Source organism: Pituophis catenifer, unplaced genomic scaffold (genome assembly GCF_029215685.1).
Source record: "Pituophis catenifer annectens isolate HBS135680 unplaced genomic scaffold, rPitCat1.0.hap2 SCAF_4, whole genome shotgun sequence".
Lineage (NCBI taxonomy): Eukaryota > Metazoa > Chordata > Lepidosauria > Squamata > Colubridae > Pituophis > Pituophis catenifer.
The window spans coordinates 41,719,353-41,740,153 of record NW_027256884.1 but is presented as its reverse complement, the minus strand read 5'-3'; the positions used below and the strand labels follow the sequence as shown (position 1 = coordinate 41,740,153).

Sequence of the window (20,801 nt, the reverse complement as noted above, 5' to 3'; positions counted from 1 at the left end):
AGTAGGAAGTGGCTTATATAATTAGCAGGAAGGATTATAATACTGGCCTTACTTGGTAAATTTGTGACACCATTTGACTCAAGAACATGTTTTCTCCACTGCCTCTCATAATATACCCCTGTAGTATAAGGTTGGCATACTGAGTTAGGCATGGCATTGCAGATCTTGGTTAAAAAGGAGAAGATACTCAAAGAAAAAAATGAGTACAACAAGCAGAAAATCAGAAAAATCCAAGTGAAATTTGTTTGGTGAATAGAAACAAAATGAGAGCTCGTATAATTTATATCAGCTTTAAATAAGTAATTTTCTTATAGGAAAAGAAGTTTCAGATAGGAAATTGAGAGGTAAATTATCAGAAAATTTGACATTTATACATTTTTCTATGACACTTTTCTATGACACTTTAAAAATGTTGACTTATAATAGCCATAATAGAGAATAGAGAATGTTTTGTACGTCATACGTCAGTATTTACCAGTAGAATTATTGTTTCCAGCGGTTTAGCCATATTTTAGTTATTAAGTCCAAATATTTAGAAATTTTGTTTTTTAATAATATGGGTGAACTCAAAAAATTGTGTTAATTACTAAGAATAATAGTGAATCATGATCTTTCGTTTATAGATCTTGTGGCATTGCATTACAGTAATTTATTTATTTGGTTGGTTCTCAGCTAATGTTTCACTTCAGCCATAAAACAAACTCTAAATGTCATATGCATCAATCCAATAACAACTGCAATATAACAACTTCATATACCCCATAGTAAAATATTATGAAAATCAACACAATTGTAATCATATAATACAATGCTAAGTAAAACGCATGGAAAAGATTAAATCGTATTTATTGGATAGAGAACCCAACTGTAGGTACTTATCTCCGAGTAAGCTTCCTAGTAAGGTCAGGTTTTAATGACTTTTCTATTGTCAACAGAGTTTATGCTGGGCCTATACTATCCTGTGAACAATTCTACCCCGTAGAGTAATATTATATTCTTAATTATGTAAACAAATGAGGAATCTTTTGTTTCCTGTTGTTGACAAATATGGTAACATCTGGGGTTGGGGATTCAGTCTCTTTCAAGGGTTAGCTCATAGAAAAGGTTATTTTGATTGAACTACTAAGACACCCCCAACATCAAATGACTTTCCAGGTCCTACTTCTGTTGTTCACATGTTGTATTCAATTCTTAGAATGAAATGTTCACATGTTGTATTCAGTGCTTAGAATGAAAGTTACAGTACTCTCAGCAATGTCAGTTTTGATGCTTAATATTAAAAGCCTGTGTTAGACTAGCTTTCTTGTCAATTTGTTCTAATTTACAAAGCATTCTAAACCTATTAACAAATACATCAGTTTGGAGACCTTGATTGCTGTATCTAAGTTGTATCTGTCTAATAATGAATTTTTTTCACAAATGAATTAAGGTAGAGAAAAATGAAGAATTTTAGGAAGATGCAAAAGCAACCAAATTTGGAGACACTATCCATGGTGCTGATTGTCTGTCTGGGGATTTCAGAAGTCATCCTGGCATGTCCTCAGCCATGTGCCTGCTATGTTCCCAGTGAAGTTCACTGCACATTTCGGTCCTTAGCAGCTGTGCCATCAAAAATTTCTAAACATGTGGAACGAATTAATTTGGGGTTTGTATAGTAATTTTTCTGTGGACTTTTATATTCTTGAATACAATTCTGTGAAATTAATCCTACATGTTATCTAAATGAAGCATTGTTCATTGTCAATGAAATAAACTGCAAACTGAAACAATCAAATACCTTTCATAAAGAGATTAATGACTATTGTATACTCTTTGATTAACTATTATAATTCAAATTTTTGGTTAAATGTGAGATGTTCTCCAACCCTATCAATTTCTCATTAAATTTGTTTCATTTGATTCACCTATATCAGGTAAATCAAATAAGAGCCAGTTTGGTCTAGTGATTAAGACAGCAGACTAGAAAGCAGGAGATTATGAGTTCAAATCCCACTTTAGCCATGAAAGCCAGATGGGTGATTATTCTCTTGCAGCCTAACTCACCTTGCAGGGTTATTGTTGTTGTTGTCAGGAAAATAGGAGAAAGAGAGTATGTTGGATATGTTTGCCATCTGGAATTATTTGTAAAAATAATAAAGGTGGGATACAAATAAATGAATAAATCATACCTGCTATTGGTACTGTTTTCATCTTTTCTCCTCCTACATCTTTATAGTTTAATGATTAAGGCACCAGGCTATTAACCAGAAGACTGAGTTCTAGTCCTGCCTTAGGCATAAAAGCCAACTGTGTAACTTTGATCCAGTCAGTCTCTCTCAGTCCAACTCATCTCCCAGGGTTGTTATGGAGAAAATAAAAGGAGGAAGTAATACTAGATTAATTTGCCACCTTGAATTATTTATAAAAATAATAAAGGCAATAAATACATAAATAAATCTGTCTTCTTGCCCCTATATTTCTTCAAAAAATCATGGAGAGCTTTATTTCAATAGTGCACATTTTGCATATAAAATTCTACAGCTGGTTAATATATTTTGCTGTTCTGATTCTGATGTTACCTAGCTTTTGCAATATTGTAGGGGTGGGGAATTTTCTAATTCAGATATTGCTGAGTCAGAAAGTGCTCCAGACAGCATGACCACAAAGATGTTCTACGAGTTATATTTCTGACCTCTGCCATATTATAACAATAGCCCCAAAACACAAAATAATATATATGTTCCTTTACTACCATTATGGCCACTATGTCATGTTCTAGGAAAAAATATTACTGATGTATTGAAATTTTTTTCATATTTTAATTTAAAGCTGATTGAAACATTTAGAATAAGATTAGATCATAGCACTAAATCTTTTAAGTTCTTTTTTTCTATTCTTGTGACATTAGTTTTATAGTGCATTGTATCTTCTAGGCACCTCAAAGTGAGAAAGAAGTCTATAGCTTGAAAGATGTTTGACAGATGCTGTTTGAAACAAATGAAATATATACTGTGCAGATTCTTCATTTTTGTTTCCAGTTATCTGATGATAGCATGTGATCTGCGTATGGTATCTCATTTGTCAGCCCTGATATTTTCCAGCATTTTGAGAATAAAGAGGATATATTAGCAGCTGGAGCGAATATATCTACTATCTCGCTTGCCAAGCACAGATGCAGCTTTTACTGACATAGAACAAACTAAACACTATTTAGAGGAATACCTGATGTACAATCCCTAAAATCCTTATGTATTATTTAATCCAGACATCTGTTTTTCCTATCACAACAATCAAATACAACATGAGTTGCTCTTTTTTAAAGTTTCACAATAGAAGAGCATTTGTTGATCTGGGTAATGCTTTGAAAATTAAAGCTAATTTAATATTGCTTTTTAGCTGCTAATCAAAGGACTTTAAGTTTTCAAGCATTTATTATATAATAAATAAAGCAATTAATATAATTGAATATTATATTATTAAAAAGAGAAATTTTGAATTAGACTGTGGATCAAAAATTATCTATATTTTTAATTTTTGGTGCTATTGTTAATATTAGGGACAAACATAGAGCATAAAAATATAATTGGCCTTTTGAACAATTAAAAATAGATTTGATTTAATTAGGACTATGCTATGTTCTGTTAACATTTCAAAAGCCGGCTGCAATAATATAATGAAGTTCTTGTGAAATACAGACATGTTTATGTTAATCTGTTCTTGGCACTGATTCTACCAGATTTATATTACCAATTAAATTTCTTATTATTTTCCAACATGTACAGATCTAACAATTCAGCTACTAGTTTTGGTTTTCTGCTTCCAGAACTTATTTTGCAGGCATTCATTTTTTAAATGTCATCTACATACTTTTTTATTCATTTAAGGAGAATGTTATCAGAAACAGCCCATTCTAATGGGCAATTTCCATGAATTTAAATTCCAAGTGGAACTTATTTATAATTTATGTGGAAGGAAAAGGAAGGGAAGGGAAGGGAAGGGAAGGGAAGGAAGGGAAGGGAAGGGAAGGGAAGGGAAGGGAAGGAAAGGAAAGGAAAGGAAAGGAAAGGAAAGGAAAGGAAAGGAAAGGAAAGGAAAGGAAAGGAAAGGAAAGGAAAGGAAAGGAAAGGAAAGGAAAGGAAAGGAAAGGAAAGGAAAGGAAAGAAGGAGGAAGGAAGATATTTAAAAACAAAATATCAGTTGCAGGTACAATAATACTGTTAAAATGGTTTATTAACTTTCTCAAAGTCCATTTATAATTTATGGATAAATTAAAGTTACCCATAATGACAAACCTTCTCATTACAGAATAATGGTGGATGATGAAACAAATCTCCATTTCTTTTTTTCCAGGTTTAACAGCATTCAAGCTGTATCTGAAAGCTCATTTGCGGGACTTTCAAAGCTTGAACTGCTCATGCTTCATGGCAATGATATCCAAAATATACCTAATGGTGCTTTAAAAGATCTGTCATCACTACAGGTAAAGCCAGAAATATTTACTAAATAAATCACAACACTTAGAGTCTATTTCCTAAGCATTAGTGAACAAAAGTGTGTTCCAGTAGGCACCCAAAATCTGGCTATACAGAGGTCAATGATTTTGTTACTAGAGAATCCATCTGTAACTATAAGATATTATCTTATGTTATATTATCACAATATTAAATAGAAGTGCCTGCTCAAACATGCTAGTGATATATAACACTGCAATAAATATACAACTGATTTTAAACATTGTGCAATAACCCTAACTCATTTTAATTCCTTTATACCTAGAAATTCTTGAATCATCTTATTAAGGTTTTATATCTCATAGCCCTAATAGAGTAAAGTCTGCTATAGTTAATTTCCTGTGGATAAATTTTTATGTATCTAACTCAAATTTCCTTAATTCTGAAAATGGATAACTAAGAATCTCTAGTTTGAGCCATTAAGTTATCCTGTACCACTGATGAAAAATTGAGAATTGTAATTTAGCTAACTCTGGTGGGACACAGATTTTCTATTTCTATAAAAACATGCTTTTTCCGTAAAAGTTCAAATATATAAAGATAATAACCTTAATTTATTTGTCCATTTAGGTATTCAAAATAAGCTATAACAAACTGCAAGTTGTAACTGGTCAAACCCTCCAAGGGCTTTTCAGCTTGATGAGACTGCACCTGGACCACAACCAAATTGAATTTATCCATCCAAATGCTTTCAATGGATTAATTTCCCTCAGACTTCTCCACTTGGAAGGAAACCTGCTTCAGCAGCTTCACCCTAACACATTTTCAACATTCTTAGTTCTTGATTACTTCAGGATGTCAACAATAAAACATCTTTATTTATCTGAAAATGCCATTAGAACATTGCCTAAGGGCATTTTTGAAAGGATGCCTCTTCTAGAGAATATTTATCTTCATGGGAATCCATGGTCTTGTGACTGCAGGCTGAATTGGTTCCTTGAATGGACTGAGAAATCTGCAGGTAAGAGGAACTTTGTAACGAACAGTTGTAGGAAATCACCTTCAGAAGTAATTGGCCAGAAATACTGTCTGGGTTCAGGCATTGTACAGTTGTTCTCAACTTATGGCCATTCCTTTAATGATAGTTTGAAGTTACAATAGGCTTGGAAAAAGTGACTTACAAACTTGAAGTTATCACCATTGCATTATCCCCATAATCAAGTGATCCGCAACCAGCTCATATTTATGACAGTTGCAGCATTTTGCATTCACACACAATCATGATTTGCAACCTTCCCAGGTATCTTCCAACAAGTCAGGAAGCCAGAGTTGCTTAAGGACCACATAATTCATTTAATTATGTAATATAGTTAATTACTGTGGTAAAAATGGTCATAAAATTGAGTCAGGATACATGAAGACTTCACTTAATGACTGCATTGCTCAGCAATCGATACTTTGGTTATGATTGTGGTGATAAATTGATAACAATCTATATTATTAAATCATCTTGAAGTGTTTTCATGTAATGTATTATATAAATCCAGCCTTTCCTATTTATCCTGTAATCTGTATTTAAAACATAATATCCATCATGTATGAAGCTTTTTTTCCTCAAAAGAATATAATTTGCATAATTCGCCATGCCATTCAATGAAAAAAAATGAAAACCACTTCTTTCCAACATCAAGAATACATCAAGAATAAACATACTAAGATGAATACATTTCAAGTGGCAATGGCGTTTCTTCACAAAATTAATAACATATTGTTCAATTTGCAGTCAAAAAGGCAAAACTTGGAATCTTCACACTTAATATATTTCTGATATTGTACAGTGTTAGGTTGGATGGAACAAACTTATTTTCTTATAATGTAAACATTTAAGTAGATAGTAGAGGAGTCTTTTAACCACTAAAAAACTGTTCATAAAATTCTGGGGTTGTAAGGGAAGTTTTGTATTTATGAGCTGAGATTTGCAAGTGATGTAAGAAACAACAAAAACAATTTATTTGGATTTGTTATGCTAGAAGCAAAACCAATATTGCAGAATAATCTGAATGTTTGTTTGTTTGCTTGTTTGTTTATTATCAAATTTTAGTGCCCCATATCCATGATTTCTTAGGGAGCATATCATTATAAACAGTAGTGGGTTTCAATTTCAGCTGCTACCAGTTCGCTCGTGGGCACACGCGTAACACTTCTGCGCATGCGCAGAGATGTCCGGGTGGGTGGGTGGAGCCTCTTGCTGCCGCTGCTCCGGATTCACCCAATCTGGGGTGAACCGGTAGCAACCCACCACTGATTATAAATATACATAAATAATTGAGTTTAATAAAACACAATTAAAACCACCACCAGCAGCAACAATGACAACAACAACAATAATAATGTAACATTTTAAAAATCCAAAAAATACCATATCAGCAAAATAGTGTTTAATCATGCTAGTCAAAGAAAATGCTGTCAATGTGACCTGATACTGTTCGAATGTCATTTGGTTTTAATCCTATTCATTCTACGTACTTTTTACACATATTTCTATGACCTATTTTATACCTATTTTATTTGCTCATTTGAATATTATATGTGTATAATTTGTTGGTGCTTCTGACACAAACAAAAAAGAAGTGTTTCACTTCTTTAAAGTATACTCTGCTTTCCTATTTATTTATTTTTTTAAATTGCATGGTACTGTAATGTTGATAGCATGACACTAGGAGAAATTTCTGGGAAAGGCATGCTACAAACATGTAACACCACTGTTGAAGAGGTCACTGTAGTCATCTGCCTTGACTACTTTTCAGCAGTACTAGAAGAAATTATCCATTCCATTAAACTGTTTTGGAACCAGTATATGCCAGATGTTGCAAAGAGCAAAGGATGTTTGGATGCCTGCTAGATTAGTCTCATTAAAAGTCACCACTAATAGTTTAAAGAGATTATGGGATGACTATATAGGACTCAAGAGAAGATCCTTCTAAGATGTCATTTTCTTCTTAGAAGAAATGACTTCTAAGATGTCATTTATATAGGTAAACTCTACAATAATATAATTATTATAGCTACAAATGGGAATAAAGAAAGGAAGGACAAACCCAAGAGAAATGAAGACATTTCAAATTTTACAGACAGCTTTATAATATTTTCAATTAAGTATTGTCTCTGATTGTATCTGCATTTCTATAAAAATGAATAATATGTAATTAGATTTATTTTATTACAAAAACATATTTATGAACCAATGAGCTATTGGGTAGTGTGAAATTAAGTGAATAAATATAAAATGACACATTTATGAAAATATACATTATCTAATGATTAACCTAGATAGCATAAACATTATCTTGAAAAGAACATGAACAAACTAGAGAAAAAATAATTCAAATCATTTCCGGCCAGTTAAAAAGAATAATTTAATTAAATTATATAAAAAAAGATGGGACAACCTTGTTTCCAAATGGTTTGAAGATTTCTGCGCAAGACATGAGGTTGGACATGAAGGCCTCCAAGGTCCCTTCCAATCCTATGATTATAAGATTCAAAGCCCATTGCTAAATTCAAAGTATAGTTTAAAACATGGGGCAACAAAGAAAGACAAACAAAAGTTCTGTGAATTCAAAATCCCTTTTCTTTTTGTCTTTCAGGTATCCTAAAGTGTAAAAAAGATAAAGCCTATGAAGATGGTCAGCTTTGTCCTAAATGTACTTTTCCTAAACAATTCCAGAAACAAGATATTCAAAATATGAAAGAGATTTCCTGCAGCAAGCCAATCATACAGTCCCCATTAAAACAGAGCATCAACATCCAGGAAAATGATGAGGGTAAAGAAGATGACATCTCTCAGTTACTAATGGAAGAATTCCAGTGGCCTTTATGGAACATTACTCTGAACTTAACTGATGAACACAAAAACTCAGTGAACCTCAAATGTGAAATTAAAAAACCAACAGACTCTACCAAAATCCAGTGGAATCACATCTCTCCTTATGAAATTGTGGTCAATGGTACTATTTCTCTGGATATGGAATGCCATATGAACCGAGAAAACTATGAGAAGTTGTGGAAGCTTATTGCATATTACAGTGAAGTGCCTGTCAAACTTAAAAGAGAACATGTGCTCACTCGTGAACCTAAATTAAGCTATCACTATAGGCAAGGTTCTGGTTATGATGATACTCCCTATTACACAGGCGTGAAAGGCAGAATCTTTGCTGAGCCTGCCTGGGTGATGCAGCCATTCATACACATCCAATTAAACAGACACCAGAGCACAGGCAAAATGGTAGTTCTCTCTTTTTCTTCCCAGGTTTCTCAAACTATTCAACCTCATGAAAACAAGCAACAGAGAAGCAGCTGGGTTATGATAGAGCAAGACCAGCACACAAGAGCTGCTCAAAGTATAGTAGAAGGCTCAAATGCTCAGCTTAGCTGTAATGTCAAAGCATCGGAAAGTCCTTCTATCAGGTGGATTCTCCCAGATGGGACAAAACTGAAGGCTCCATTCAAAATGGAAGGCAAAAGGTTTTCTGTCCTCAGTAGTGGCCAGTTAATCATCAGGTCAGTGGCCTATGCTGATTCAGGGATATATCACTGTGTTGCCCAAGTGAGAGATGATGTGGACACAGTGGCCTACAGGGTTCTAGTGCAACCCACAGTTATTCAGCAAGTTGACCCTGAACCAACAAAAATTGAAAAAAATGTGGGGGATTCCATACTATTGCCCTGTAGTGCAGTGGCTATACCAGATGCTCATTTAAACTGGATACTTCCAAGCAACCAAATAATTAATGATTTGTCAAACTCTTCTAGTGGATATTTGCTGGAAAACGGTACATTGTTAATTCCATACAGTCATGTAGGTGACAGCGGTTACTACAGGTGCGTGGCCATCAATCAACAAGGATCAGATGAAATTGTTGTAAAAGTAACAGTAAATAAGATGGTTTCTGACAGGTCTTCTAAAAGGATAAAATTTAAAAAGCAAGAACTTTCAAGAACTTCAGTAAGGGGGCAAGTCATCGGAGATGATGAAGGATCAGGTGATAAAGAGATTTACAGTATGCCAGGCAAGAAATTTCATCTCAAAAATTATGAACAATCACTTAAGCAGAAGAGTGATGACATTTTTCATGTCCAGGTAAGAACAAATAAAAAAGGAAAACATAAAATGAAATTATTGAAAGGCATTGATAGGACTGAAGAGATTAATGTTGCTGAGGGTCGAAGAGTATTTGAATCCAGGAGGAGAATTCATATGACAAACAAACAAATTAATCCACAGCAGTGGGCTAACATTTTGGCAAAAGTCCGAAGAAAAAGTCTTCCCAGACTTACGACCACTTCTGTTCCTCTTCTAAGTACCACATCAGAGATTCCTCTTACACAATGGACCACAAGAAGTCATCTACCTATCTCCAGTCTCCCACCAAGGAGTGCTGTGGAAATCAATGGAGAAGAATCTTCAGCAGATACTTCCCATTTGGATGAAGCAGAATTACTTTCAGTCACCATTCCCTCTATCATCAGCATGCAGAATTATAATCAAGACCAAATACTTTCTTCAGCAGTGCATGTGGAACATGAATTCTCAAAAATGCCAGAAGATCAATTCAGCATGGAAACCTCTGTAGCAAAGGAAATCCAATTCTCTCCAACTATGCAGACACAACCTTGGGATCATAGTGATTCAAACACAGACCAATCAAAAGTAGCAGAACCAAAAAGGATAGAAATTTTTAATGGAGAAATAAATAGGATCTCAAAAAAAGAAGTTGTACCTTATACTCAGAGCACTTTAACGACAGTCAGCAACAGGGAGAAAGTCACACTTAATCCATATTCAGAAATTCCAGTCAAAGATTCTGTCCTTGCCAAAATCCACAAGACTAAAACTAGCAACCAATATTTACAAGCTAAATTTATGAGTAATGTAAGTAATGTTGCAATAACTTTTACACATGCTGAAATCAACAACTCTGCTACCATTGTTGCATCTGCTGCTCAAATGACAGTTTTTGCTCCTAGAGAACATGACAGCACAGAACGTGTACAAGTAATTCCTTTTAATCCATTTACAGATTCTAAACACCTAATATTAACAAATGTAAATCTTGAAAAAACAAAACCCTCTTCTACTATAAAAAGTACTGTTCATCCACTGAAAAAGAAAGAGTGGATGCTGACAGCTGCTACTACTAACAAACCAACAACCGAAACCATAATAACAGCATATGAAAGAAAAATGAGTACATCTGAACCAGCGATCAGTAAGCATTCACGAAGAAGACCATATGGGAGGCGGAGAACAAATAGATTCAAAAGACCAAAACCAACTCCTCCTACAGCTTTTAATATAGAAGGAATAACTTTTGTTCCAAAAATATCTAAACTTGACAATACTACTCAAACCATGCAAGGTTTTATGGCTGGATATCAGAAGCCACAGGATGAAATAGAAAAACTGAGTTCTTCATCATTAATAAATGCAGTTACTTTACAAAAACCCCAGGACACAATAGCAACTTCAGCTGTTCAACTTCCTACTTTATTACCTAAGACACCATTAACTCTTTCTAGTGTCATAAAGGATCAGAAAAGTCAAACAGTGACATCGACATATCATTCAGTGACTGCATCACTCCCAAAGCAGCTGCATTTATCTCACAGTCCTGAGTATACAACAGCTACAGAAAATAAGTTACCCATAGCTTATAATGAAGTGACAAATACCCCCACAGCAAGCATTTTAGGAGAGAGATCAATGTCATCTTTTGATCTTACCTCTTCAGTGATTCCAGAACTTAAAGAAAAAGCTGACTCTTTCTCCTCAGACCCCCCAAATGTTACTGATTCAAGGGTAGCTCAGATAAAGCCTATTACTCAACAGTATCTATCTGTTAGCCAAACAGAATATCCTGAAACTCTGCCATCTTTAGAAAAATTGTGGAATTTTTCAGATTACCTATTAAAAACTACAATGGAACCGTTTTTTCAAAAAGTTGAAAAAGTGATTATATCTCATCACAGTTCAGTCTCTGATCATACTTCTATACCTACAGAAATGAACCAAATTCTTGATCTTTGGCAAAATAAAACACATGTTCTACCAACTTCAACATACTCCAAAGAAATTACTAGCCAGTTCCATAATCATGAAGATGAGATTGCAATATATAGAACTGAAAAAAAACATCCCTCAGTTGTATCCATTTCAATGCTCACTCCTCCTCCTCCTCCATTAACACCTATGAATCTTAATTTGTCAGATAATTCTTCAACAAAGGAAAATCACACATCTATTAAACTAACATATCCAGATAGGAAGACACCTACTGTGGATAGTATAAGAGCCAGATATAGCTCAAGACAGAATGAACTTTCCATCACTCAACAAAAGCAAGGTAGTAGCAGGCCATACAGCAGCTTTTCATTAAATCCAAATATTCCAAATCAACCAGTTGGAAAAAACCCGGGTTTTTCACCTCCAAAGTACATTCATGTCAGGGGGACTGTGAAACCTCCATATATCATTGCATCAGGATTTTTTCATCACTTCATGACTCACCAAGTGCCCCTTCATTATACCAATAAACCAGAGATAACAGCATATGCAGCCTACACCACACAAGAGAGAAAAACCTCTTCGACTTTCCCTACCCCCACACCTGCTCCATTATATAGACCTAAAATGCCTATTCCAGGCAAATCTGACAACCAAGATGAAATCAGGCAAAATATTAATTCCAAAGTTTTTGTCAGCAACTTTCTTTCTGAAAGTAGAGATAAGCCTGGAAGAACAATCAATCACGCTATACCATATTTGCACAATGCTAGAACACCATTTCTGATCAACAGAACCAGGATATTTCAACACTTGGGAGTGAATGCTAAACCACTGGTACCTAATCTACCAGTACCAGTAAGAACAACTGAGAAAACATTTCTCTCTGTTACCAAGAAGATAATGCATAGCACTTCTTTAAAAGCCACCACTATCCCAGTACCTCCTATATCCTTGGATACTGCACCAACACCTGGGACAATCATTCCTACCTTCACTACTCCAAAAATAAAATCTCAAGTGAGTTCAACCTTGCAGTCTTCCAGTAGTATCTATTATAATAATCCAAATGTGTTATTTGTGCCTAAACGGGATAGAATTAAGGTTTTCAACTCAAGCCTCATTCAGTCTTCTGTGCCTTTAACACAACAAGGAAAAAAACCTAAAATTATCACTAAAATGTCTAATATTCTTTCTGCTCTTGCTGAGTCGGATGTTGCTATCCCATGTGATGCCACAGGAGAACCGAAGCCTCTCTTTTCTTGGACAAAAATCTCTACAGGTAACCTTTTTAATCCTCTCATTTCAACAGCAGTTGGATGTAAAATCAATTACATTGAATGCATTTTATTTAACATAAGCATGTATTTTTGTTTCTTTTGATGATTTCAGAGGTGCAGTACATTTATAAAGTTGTTCAATCAGTAAAATAGATTGTTGCATCATGCATATTTGCAGTCTTTGGTATGCATTATTGATGCAAAATAAAGAATTATATCTTGATAGGCATTCCCATCTTTATTGTGAAATTCATTGAAGCTATATTGAATGTATTAAATCAGTAAATTGGTTCCATAGAGATGTTAATTCCAGTCAATCTGGCCAAGAGCATAGGATCGACTGGGTTTTTTAAAATATCTGAAGAATGTCCTAATATATGTTATAAGGTGTGGTGCTTCTTTTAATATAAAAGGACACCCTAAATTTAAAGTCTCTAATTTTGATTGAATGATTGAAGCAAATGGTTAGATTTGGTACTTACATTTTACTGAATTTACATCTTAGATTTTACTGGGATCTTAGATTTTATTGGAGTATTGCAGTGCATTTCTAGGTTCTATTTAATAAATGATAAGTATTTTAGAAAGTGTTGAAACACTTGTGTTGTGTTTCATTTTCCTGCCCTGAAATTTTAGGGGCAACAATGACAGCCCAAACAAAGATGCAACGTTTTGCTGTCTTGAAAAATGGCACACTCCTTATTCACAGTGTTCAGCTTCAGGACCGTGGACAGTATCTGTGCACTGCTGAGAACTCTCATGGCACTGATAAAATGATTGTCCTGTTGATGGTCATAGCTCAACAGCCCAAAATGCTGGGTTCTCGCTTTAAGGATTTGACTGTTTATTTTGGAGAAGAAGTGACTATGGATTGCCAAGCCACTGGAATCCCAAACCCACACATTTCTTGGATTTTTCCTAATCGTAAAATATTTCAAACTGTGAGTACTATGGAGGGAAGGATTATGCTATATGAGAACCGAACCTTGCTCCTGAAAGACACTAACTTTCAAGATCGGGGAATTTACAAATGCATAGCCAGCAATGCTGCAGGAGCTGACAGTATTGCCGTGAGACTTCACATAGCTGCCTTGCCACCAATTATTGAGCAAAAGAAAGAAGAAAACTTTTCCCTCAATGTGGGAAAAAGCATCAACATTCACTGTAGTGCAAAAGCAGCCCCTCCACCTGGCATCCGTTGGGTACTTTTTGATGGGACTCAGATTCGGCCGTCTCAATTTGTCCATGGTAATCTGTTTGTTTTTCCAAATGGAACCCTTTATATACGTCATGTATTGCCCAAAGACAGTGGGAGCTATGAATGCATTGCAGCAAATATGGTTGGGACAGTCAGGAGAATCGTACAGCTGCAGGTCAAAAAGCAGTCAACAAATGCCAAGATCACAGGAAGCTCACCCCAGAGAACAGATGTAACCTATGGTAGCACCCTGCGACTGAATTGCAGTGCCTCTGGGGATCCCTGGCCATGGATCCTCTGGAGACTTCCTTCAAAAAGAATGGTGGATTCTCTACAAAGGTAAATATTTCTTTTGGCATTCTAAGTATAAGTTGTTGTATTTTGATTTTATAGATAACAATTCTTCAAATCAGCATCATCCTTTTATTCATTCCAGTAATATCTACATTAAGCCAGGGATGCATGGACTTTGGGCCCATAATTATCTATAGCTTCCTAAGCTATGGGTAAGACTTTCAAAGTCCATACAGAAGTTGCTGCCAATGTGTAACCTTACTAAGATATTAATGGGACAAATTATTAACTTCTGGAGAATAAATATATTGATTACTTAAATTAATTCACATTACCTCATTTGTAATTTGCTGTGGCCATTTAAAATCTGGTCCTGGGTTCCCAAAAATTGCACATCTGTTTTATGCTCTGTGATTATAAATTATCAGCTTATATCTGTGTATGCAAAGATACATTAGAATCTAACTACATATCACAGTTTCTGAATATGAACTAATCAGCAAATTTATTATAATTTTCATACCATTTTGTATGAAACATGTAACATTGCAACATTTCTTGATTGCTTGATTTTATATATGTATTTTCAGAAATAAGCCAGGTCAATCGATAGCTGAACTTGACCCTAAGAGACAAATATACTGAGGCAGAAACTAGGTCACAGTTTCAGCCTTTGCCATGCTTTATGTGTCTTGGATGGGTTTGATAAAGCTCTGCTGACCTTTGAATGGGGAGTAAGAATAGGGAGAATTGGACATCTTTACTTCTTAACAGAGAAACATTTTACAACTGCAGCAGTGAGGTCACTTCCTAACTCCATATTCCAGCTTGTGACGGAATTATATCTTGTTCCATTTGCTGCAGACTGCAGTTTCTGGTGGAGTACATGCTTAATATGAAAAAGGGCCCAGATTTCACTTCCTGGCCTCAAGTCTTTCATGATGGGCCAAGGAATGCTCCACCATAGCTTTGAAAAGCTAATACCAAAGCATGAATAGATTAATAGTCCCCTTTGCAGTTGTCTGACAATATTTCTTGTAATATTTGTAACGTGCATAGTCTAAGGATGTACAGTAGATACAGTGTGGATTAGTTTTTTTGCTTTAATATCACATGACACTCTGTTTAAGTGTCCAGTACATGAGTTAGTACTGCAGTTAAATAATCTCAAAAATCATTTAGCAGGAATTGGATAAATCATAGGATACCCTTATATTAAGGCATGCCATAAATTCCCCATTACAAGTATCAAGACTGTATGATACTTATTGCTTATTTAGTGATAACTGTTGGAAATATGTTTGCTATGACTTACTTGATGAAGTTTGCAAAGTGGCAAATTAAAAAACTGTTTAACCAATCTGTCATAGATTCAGCAAATTAAAGCTTAGGCAATTGCTTCTCTTGCCTGGAGAAAGAGGGGGGAGGGAGGGAGAGGGGAGAGAGAGGGGGGGGGGGAGATATCTGTCAAACTTGGATAATAAATGCTGAGATACTTTTTGAGGATGATATATTTGACTGAAATGGTGGTGCTCTGAGTATCATTTCACATAAGTAATCCTTGTAATTTATATTGCAGAGGGGATTTAATGTGCCCTGCATAGGAATAATGTTTATTTTTATGGAATATGAGTTCATTTTAATGTTATCAGACCTTGGTTGCACAAATCTGCATAGCTACTGTAAGGGATCCAACAGTTATTAGTTTTCCATACTTTATTGCTGTCCTTTAGTTCGTTACTGCTATTTTTGTCAGCCCAGATTTGATAACCCTATTCTTTAGCTCAATCTACACATTCCTACATAGATTAACACTATAGCATGGGAAGATTGATGGGTAATTTAATTACTTACCCATTGCATTATGAAAGGGGCAGAACCTATATTGAATAGGGTATTCTATGGCAGACTAGGAATTATAGAAAATCATAGCAAGAAAGTATAAAAGTATCATCTAAAATACCAGCTACAAATGAATGAGTGGCAATTAAATGTTCTATTCTCACAACTTTGAGTCTCAAGAGTACTAGGCTGAGACCTATAACTGCATTCTACGCCAAAGCTGTGGTAGTTATGACTACATAATTACCACAAAATACTGAAAACATGATCCATGCTATTTTTATGTACTTATTTATTAATCATATTGAGCCTTCCATCTGACAAAAAGTGACTTTGGCAGGCATACAACAATCGAAAAAACCAAAAATATAAAAACAACAAATACAAAATGAATAAAATTTGCATTAAAAGATAAATTTTAGAAAAACAAATATACAAAGCCTAGGCACAGAGAGGATAAAAATTGTGACCTCAGTATGAGCCATTTAAGCATGTTTCTAGTTCCCTGGGAACCCCAAGCCTGATAAAAAAAATCCATGTCTTGAGAGACTTCTGGAATGCCAAAAGGGATTATTAAAATATTTAACATATTTTGCCATAATATATTTAATAAAAATATTACAAGAAAGGAGCAAGCATGTATTCAATGAAATGAGTGAAGAAATGAAACTCTTTACTGGTCCCAAATAATCTTTCCTCTCTTGTTTGATTTGAGCTTGAAAGATCAAGAAAAAGCCAGCTTAGTCTAGTGGTTAAGGCACCATGCTAGAAACCAGGAGACTGTGAGTTCTAGTCCTGCCTTAGATATGAAAGCCAACTGGATAACTTTGGGCCAGTCACTTTCTCTCAGCCCAACCCACCTCACAGAGTTGTTGTGGGGAAATAGGAGGAGGAAGGAGTATTAGATATGTTGTGCTTATCACCTTCAATTATTTATTTAAAAAAATAATGAAGGTAGGATATAAATGACATTGATGATCATTGGGTGTGTCTTAAATTCCTTTCTTTTATTCTTGTGGAGTTTGAATTGAACGGAAATAACTGTAAATCCATTCGTTAACTCTTTGTCTTAGTTTTACCCACATACACACAACATGTGCAAAAATATAGAGTTTGAATATTTTTGTTTTTCAGCTATGATACAAATGGAATGAGAAATGCCTCAAAAAGTGGGAGCAGTTTAAGGGTAGAGAAATTCTCAACCAGTATTGATATCCAAGGCAAACATCTAATTATCCAAATAAGCATAATAAACTGGAATTCTGTCATTAGAGTTCTATAATGACTTAAAATAGATTGATCATATATTTCACTGTGAAGTAAAATGTTTTGCTATAGATTAAGCATATTGGCTACATTTTAAGAAATCATGTAAATATTTTGTATAAGGCTTTTCTATGCTAAGAAATCCATGATGGATTATTATTGACTGACAGCATAATTCAATGTATGTTTATTCAAATGTGAAATATATTTCCCAGAAGTATGCATGAGATTGGTGCCAAAATTTGAATATTAATAAATACATATATATTTCACTTTTAATAGACAGCATTTTTTTAAAACTGCTATAATCAAAATACTATCAGCCTCTGCGGAAAGGTTTCTTGGTTAGTAAACATGTGTATATCTTTTCATATGGACTGTAGTCTCAATATCCTGTTCATTTTATAAACATGTGCATCCATGCGTACAAAGTTACTTGGAAGTTATCCATGTTATATATATATAAGATTTTTTTTTTCATGTCTACATGCAGGATTCAGTTTTATAAATAAAACCACAGTCTTCAAAAAGGAAATTGGAAGTAAATAAAAACATCCTTTTATTAAAATAAAGTCAGTTTCAGTATGGTTGTTGGCCTGAAAATGAAGATAATTATTTTTGAGGGTGAAGGTTCGTTCTCCAAACTTGTGGGTTACCTACCAAGCTAGGTAACATCTTCAGCAGAGTTAGGGGATGCCAATGTCAGTGTTCATCTGTTTATAAGAGCTTCATAAGATCTTGTGATGGTGAGGTCACATCAAGTGAGGGTCCCATCAAGTCAGAGTATTGTGATGGGTCTTGTGACTGGTTTTAGGTCAACGGGTCTGTTGATGAAATTGCTTGTGGCTTTGTGCCAGGCTTTGATGAACTCACGACTGTGGCAGGTGGTAGTATGGCCAATGATTTTTGTCTTGTTCCAATCGAACTGGGACTGTTTGATGTCAGTATGAGTAGAAATTATGGGTTTGAGATCATGGCATTTAACTGCCAGCTGATGTTCGTGGAACCTGGTTTTTTATTGGTGTAATGTTTGTCCCACGTAGAATTGGTTGCAATTGTTAGTATTGCTTTTGTAAATTACATTGTTTCTTATATCCTTTTATATCTTATCTTGTTCTGTATCAAGCTCAGAGAATGAACCTTCACCCTCATATACCTGAGCTACAGATATTCACCACTATTGCATAATTATTTTTGTTTGTTGATAGCTCAACAGATGATGGTTTATAAGCATATATTCTCCTTCCTTTTTCCCTTTAAAACAGTTTGGACAGCAGAATCAAGGTACTTGGCAATGGAACTCTGGTTATCCACTCTGTCACTGACAAGGATGCAGGAGACTACCTGTGCATGGCCCGCAACAAGATTGGAGATGATTATGTGGTCCTCAAAGTGAATGTGATGATGAAACCTGCCAAAATCGAACACAAGAATGAGAATAATCACAAAGTGATATATGGAGGAGATCTAAAAGTTGATTGTGTTGCCACAGGTCTACCAAACCCTGAGATCTCCTGGAGTCTTCCAGATGGAAGTATGGTTAACACCTTCATGCAATCAGATGACAGTGGAAGCCGAGCAAAGAGATATGTGGTATTCAACAATGGAACATTATATTTCAATGAAGTAGGGCTGAGAGAAGAAGGAGACTACACCTGTTATGCTGAGAATCAGATTGGTAAAGATGAAATGAAAGTGCGGGTTAAAGTAGTAGCTGAACCTGCCACAATTAGGAATAAAACCTATGTCATTCTCAACATCCCATATGGTGATGCAGTATCTGTAGGATGCGAAGCAAAAGGGGAGCCTACTCCAAGGGTATTCTGGTTATCCCCAAGCAATAGACCAATCCCAATCTTATCAGATAAATATCAAGTGTATATAGATGGGACACTTCTCATACAAAAAGCCCAAAGATCTGATAGTGGCAACTATACATGTATAGCCCGCAATAGTGCTGGAGAGGACCGCAAAATAGTTTGGATCCATGTCAATGTTCAACCCCCTAAAATAAATGGTCACCCCAGCACCATCACCTCAGTCAGAGAAATGGCTGTAAAAGACAGCCGGAAACTTATTGACTGTAAGGCAGAAGGCATCCCATCTCCCCGGGTCATGTGGGCTTTCCCAGAAGGAGTGATCCTCCCTGCCCCCTATTATGGCAACAGAATCACTGTACATCGCAATGGCACACTGGATATTCGTGGGGTAAGGCAAACAGATGCTGTGCAGCTAGTGTGTATTGGCAGAAATGAAGGGGGAGAGGCCCGCCTAGTTATGCAGCTTCAGGTTGTGGATCATGTGGAAACACCCTTCTTTGGGGATCCTGTTACTGAAAGGATTACAGCCACTGCAGGTCACAGCATCAATCTAAATTGCTCAGTCCATGGGACCCCCTCACCCAGAACTGCCTGGATCCTTCCCAATGGTACTGAACTGATGAAAAGCAGTCAACTGCAGAGATTTTATCACAAAAGAGATGGGATACTACATATCAGTGCTCTGTCTGCAGCAGATGCTGGGACTTACCGTTGCACTGCCAGAAACCCAGGGGGCTATGTAGAGAGGGTGGTCTTTCTCAAAGTGGGAGTGAAACCAGAAATCAGCAATCATTATAACAACTTGGTGAGCATCATCAATGGAGAGACATTGCAGCTTCACTGTGCCACCCAGCCTGGTCAGCGAGCTCGTGTAGCCTGGACTCTGCCTAATGGAATGGTCTTAGATAGTCCCCAGGCCATTGGACGATTCTCCCTGCTTGAGAATGGATCCCTCATTGTACGTGAGGCCTCTGTGTTTGATAGAGGGACTTACCTATGCAAGGTAGCCACAGATTATGGCTCTTCTCTTATGAATGTTCCTGTGATTGTGATTGCCTACCCACCCCGGATCACAAGTGAACCAGCACCTGTCATTTATGCAAGGCCTGGGAATACAGTGAAGCTGAATTGTATGGCCATTGGAATTCCTAAAGCAGAAATAACATGGGAACTGCCAGAGAAACTGCATCTAACCACAGGAGCTCAGTCCCGTCTGTATGGAAACAAATTCCTTCATCCTCAGGGCTCCCTAATCATCCAGCAAGCTACACAAAGGGATGCCGGCTTCTATAAATGCACTGCTAAAAATATACTAGGCAGTGATTCCAAAGCAACCTATATACACATATTCTAAAATCCTAGCAAACATCTTTGAATATATAAAGGTATCTAAAATCCTTGTCAAGTGAACAATGATAGGAAATAAAGTAGCTGAATACAAATGGTGAATCACGCAAGTTAATAGTAATAAAATAGCAAACTATAATTGAGTCAGGTATTGTTTTAGAGAAGGCTTAGGAACAATCTCTATACTGTTAATAGAAATTCTCACCATCTGCCTTAGAACCTAACATTAGAACAAGGGGGTATACAATCAAAACTCAGTGG

The 20,801-nt window shown here is 35.7% G+C and overlaps 1 protein-coding gene across 1 annotated transcript; it reads left to right on the top strand.

Annotated features, from left to right (window-relative positions):
• The first annotated feature begins 1,439 nt into the window (after nucleotides 1-1,439).
• MXRA5 (matrix remodeling associated 5) lies at nucleotides 1,440-20,547 on the top strand. The gene is made up of 6 exons (XM_070943331.1): nucleotides 1,440-1,645; nucleotides 4,330-4,459; nucleotides 5,061-5,451; nucleotides 8,078-12,775; nucleotides 13,410-14,310; nucleotides 18,639-20,547. The coding sequence occupies exons 1-6, from the start codon at nucleotides 1,440-1,442 to the stop codon at nucleotides 20,545-20,547; spliced, it is 8,235 nt and encodes a 2,744-aa protein (XP_070799432.1).
• The last annotated feature ends 254 nt before the right edge of the window (nucleotides 20,548-20,801 follow it).

Excerpts from the sequence above, each read along its gene's own strand:
- MXRA5 (XM_070943331.1), top strand. The coding sequence starts at position 1,440 with ATGAAGAATTTTAGGAAGATGCAAAAGCAACCAAATTTGGAGACACTA. Across the intron at positions 4,460-5,060 it reads AAGATCTGTCATCACTACAG|GTATTCAAAATAAGCTATAA; the intron begins GTAAAGCCAGAA and ends TTGTCCATTTAG. Across the intron at positions 5,452-8,077 it reads ATGGACTGAGAAATCTGCAG|GTATCCTAAAGTGTAAAAAA; the intron begins GTAAGAGGAACT and ends TTTGTCTTTCAG.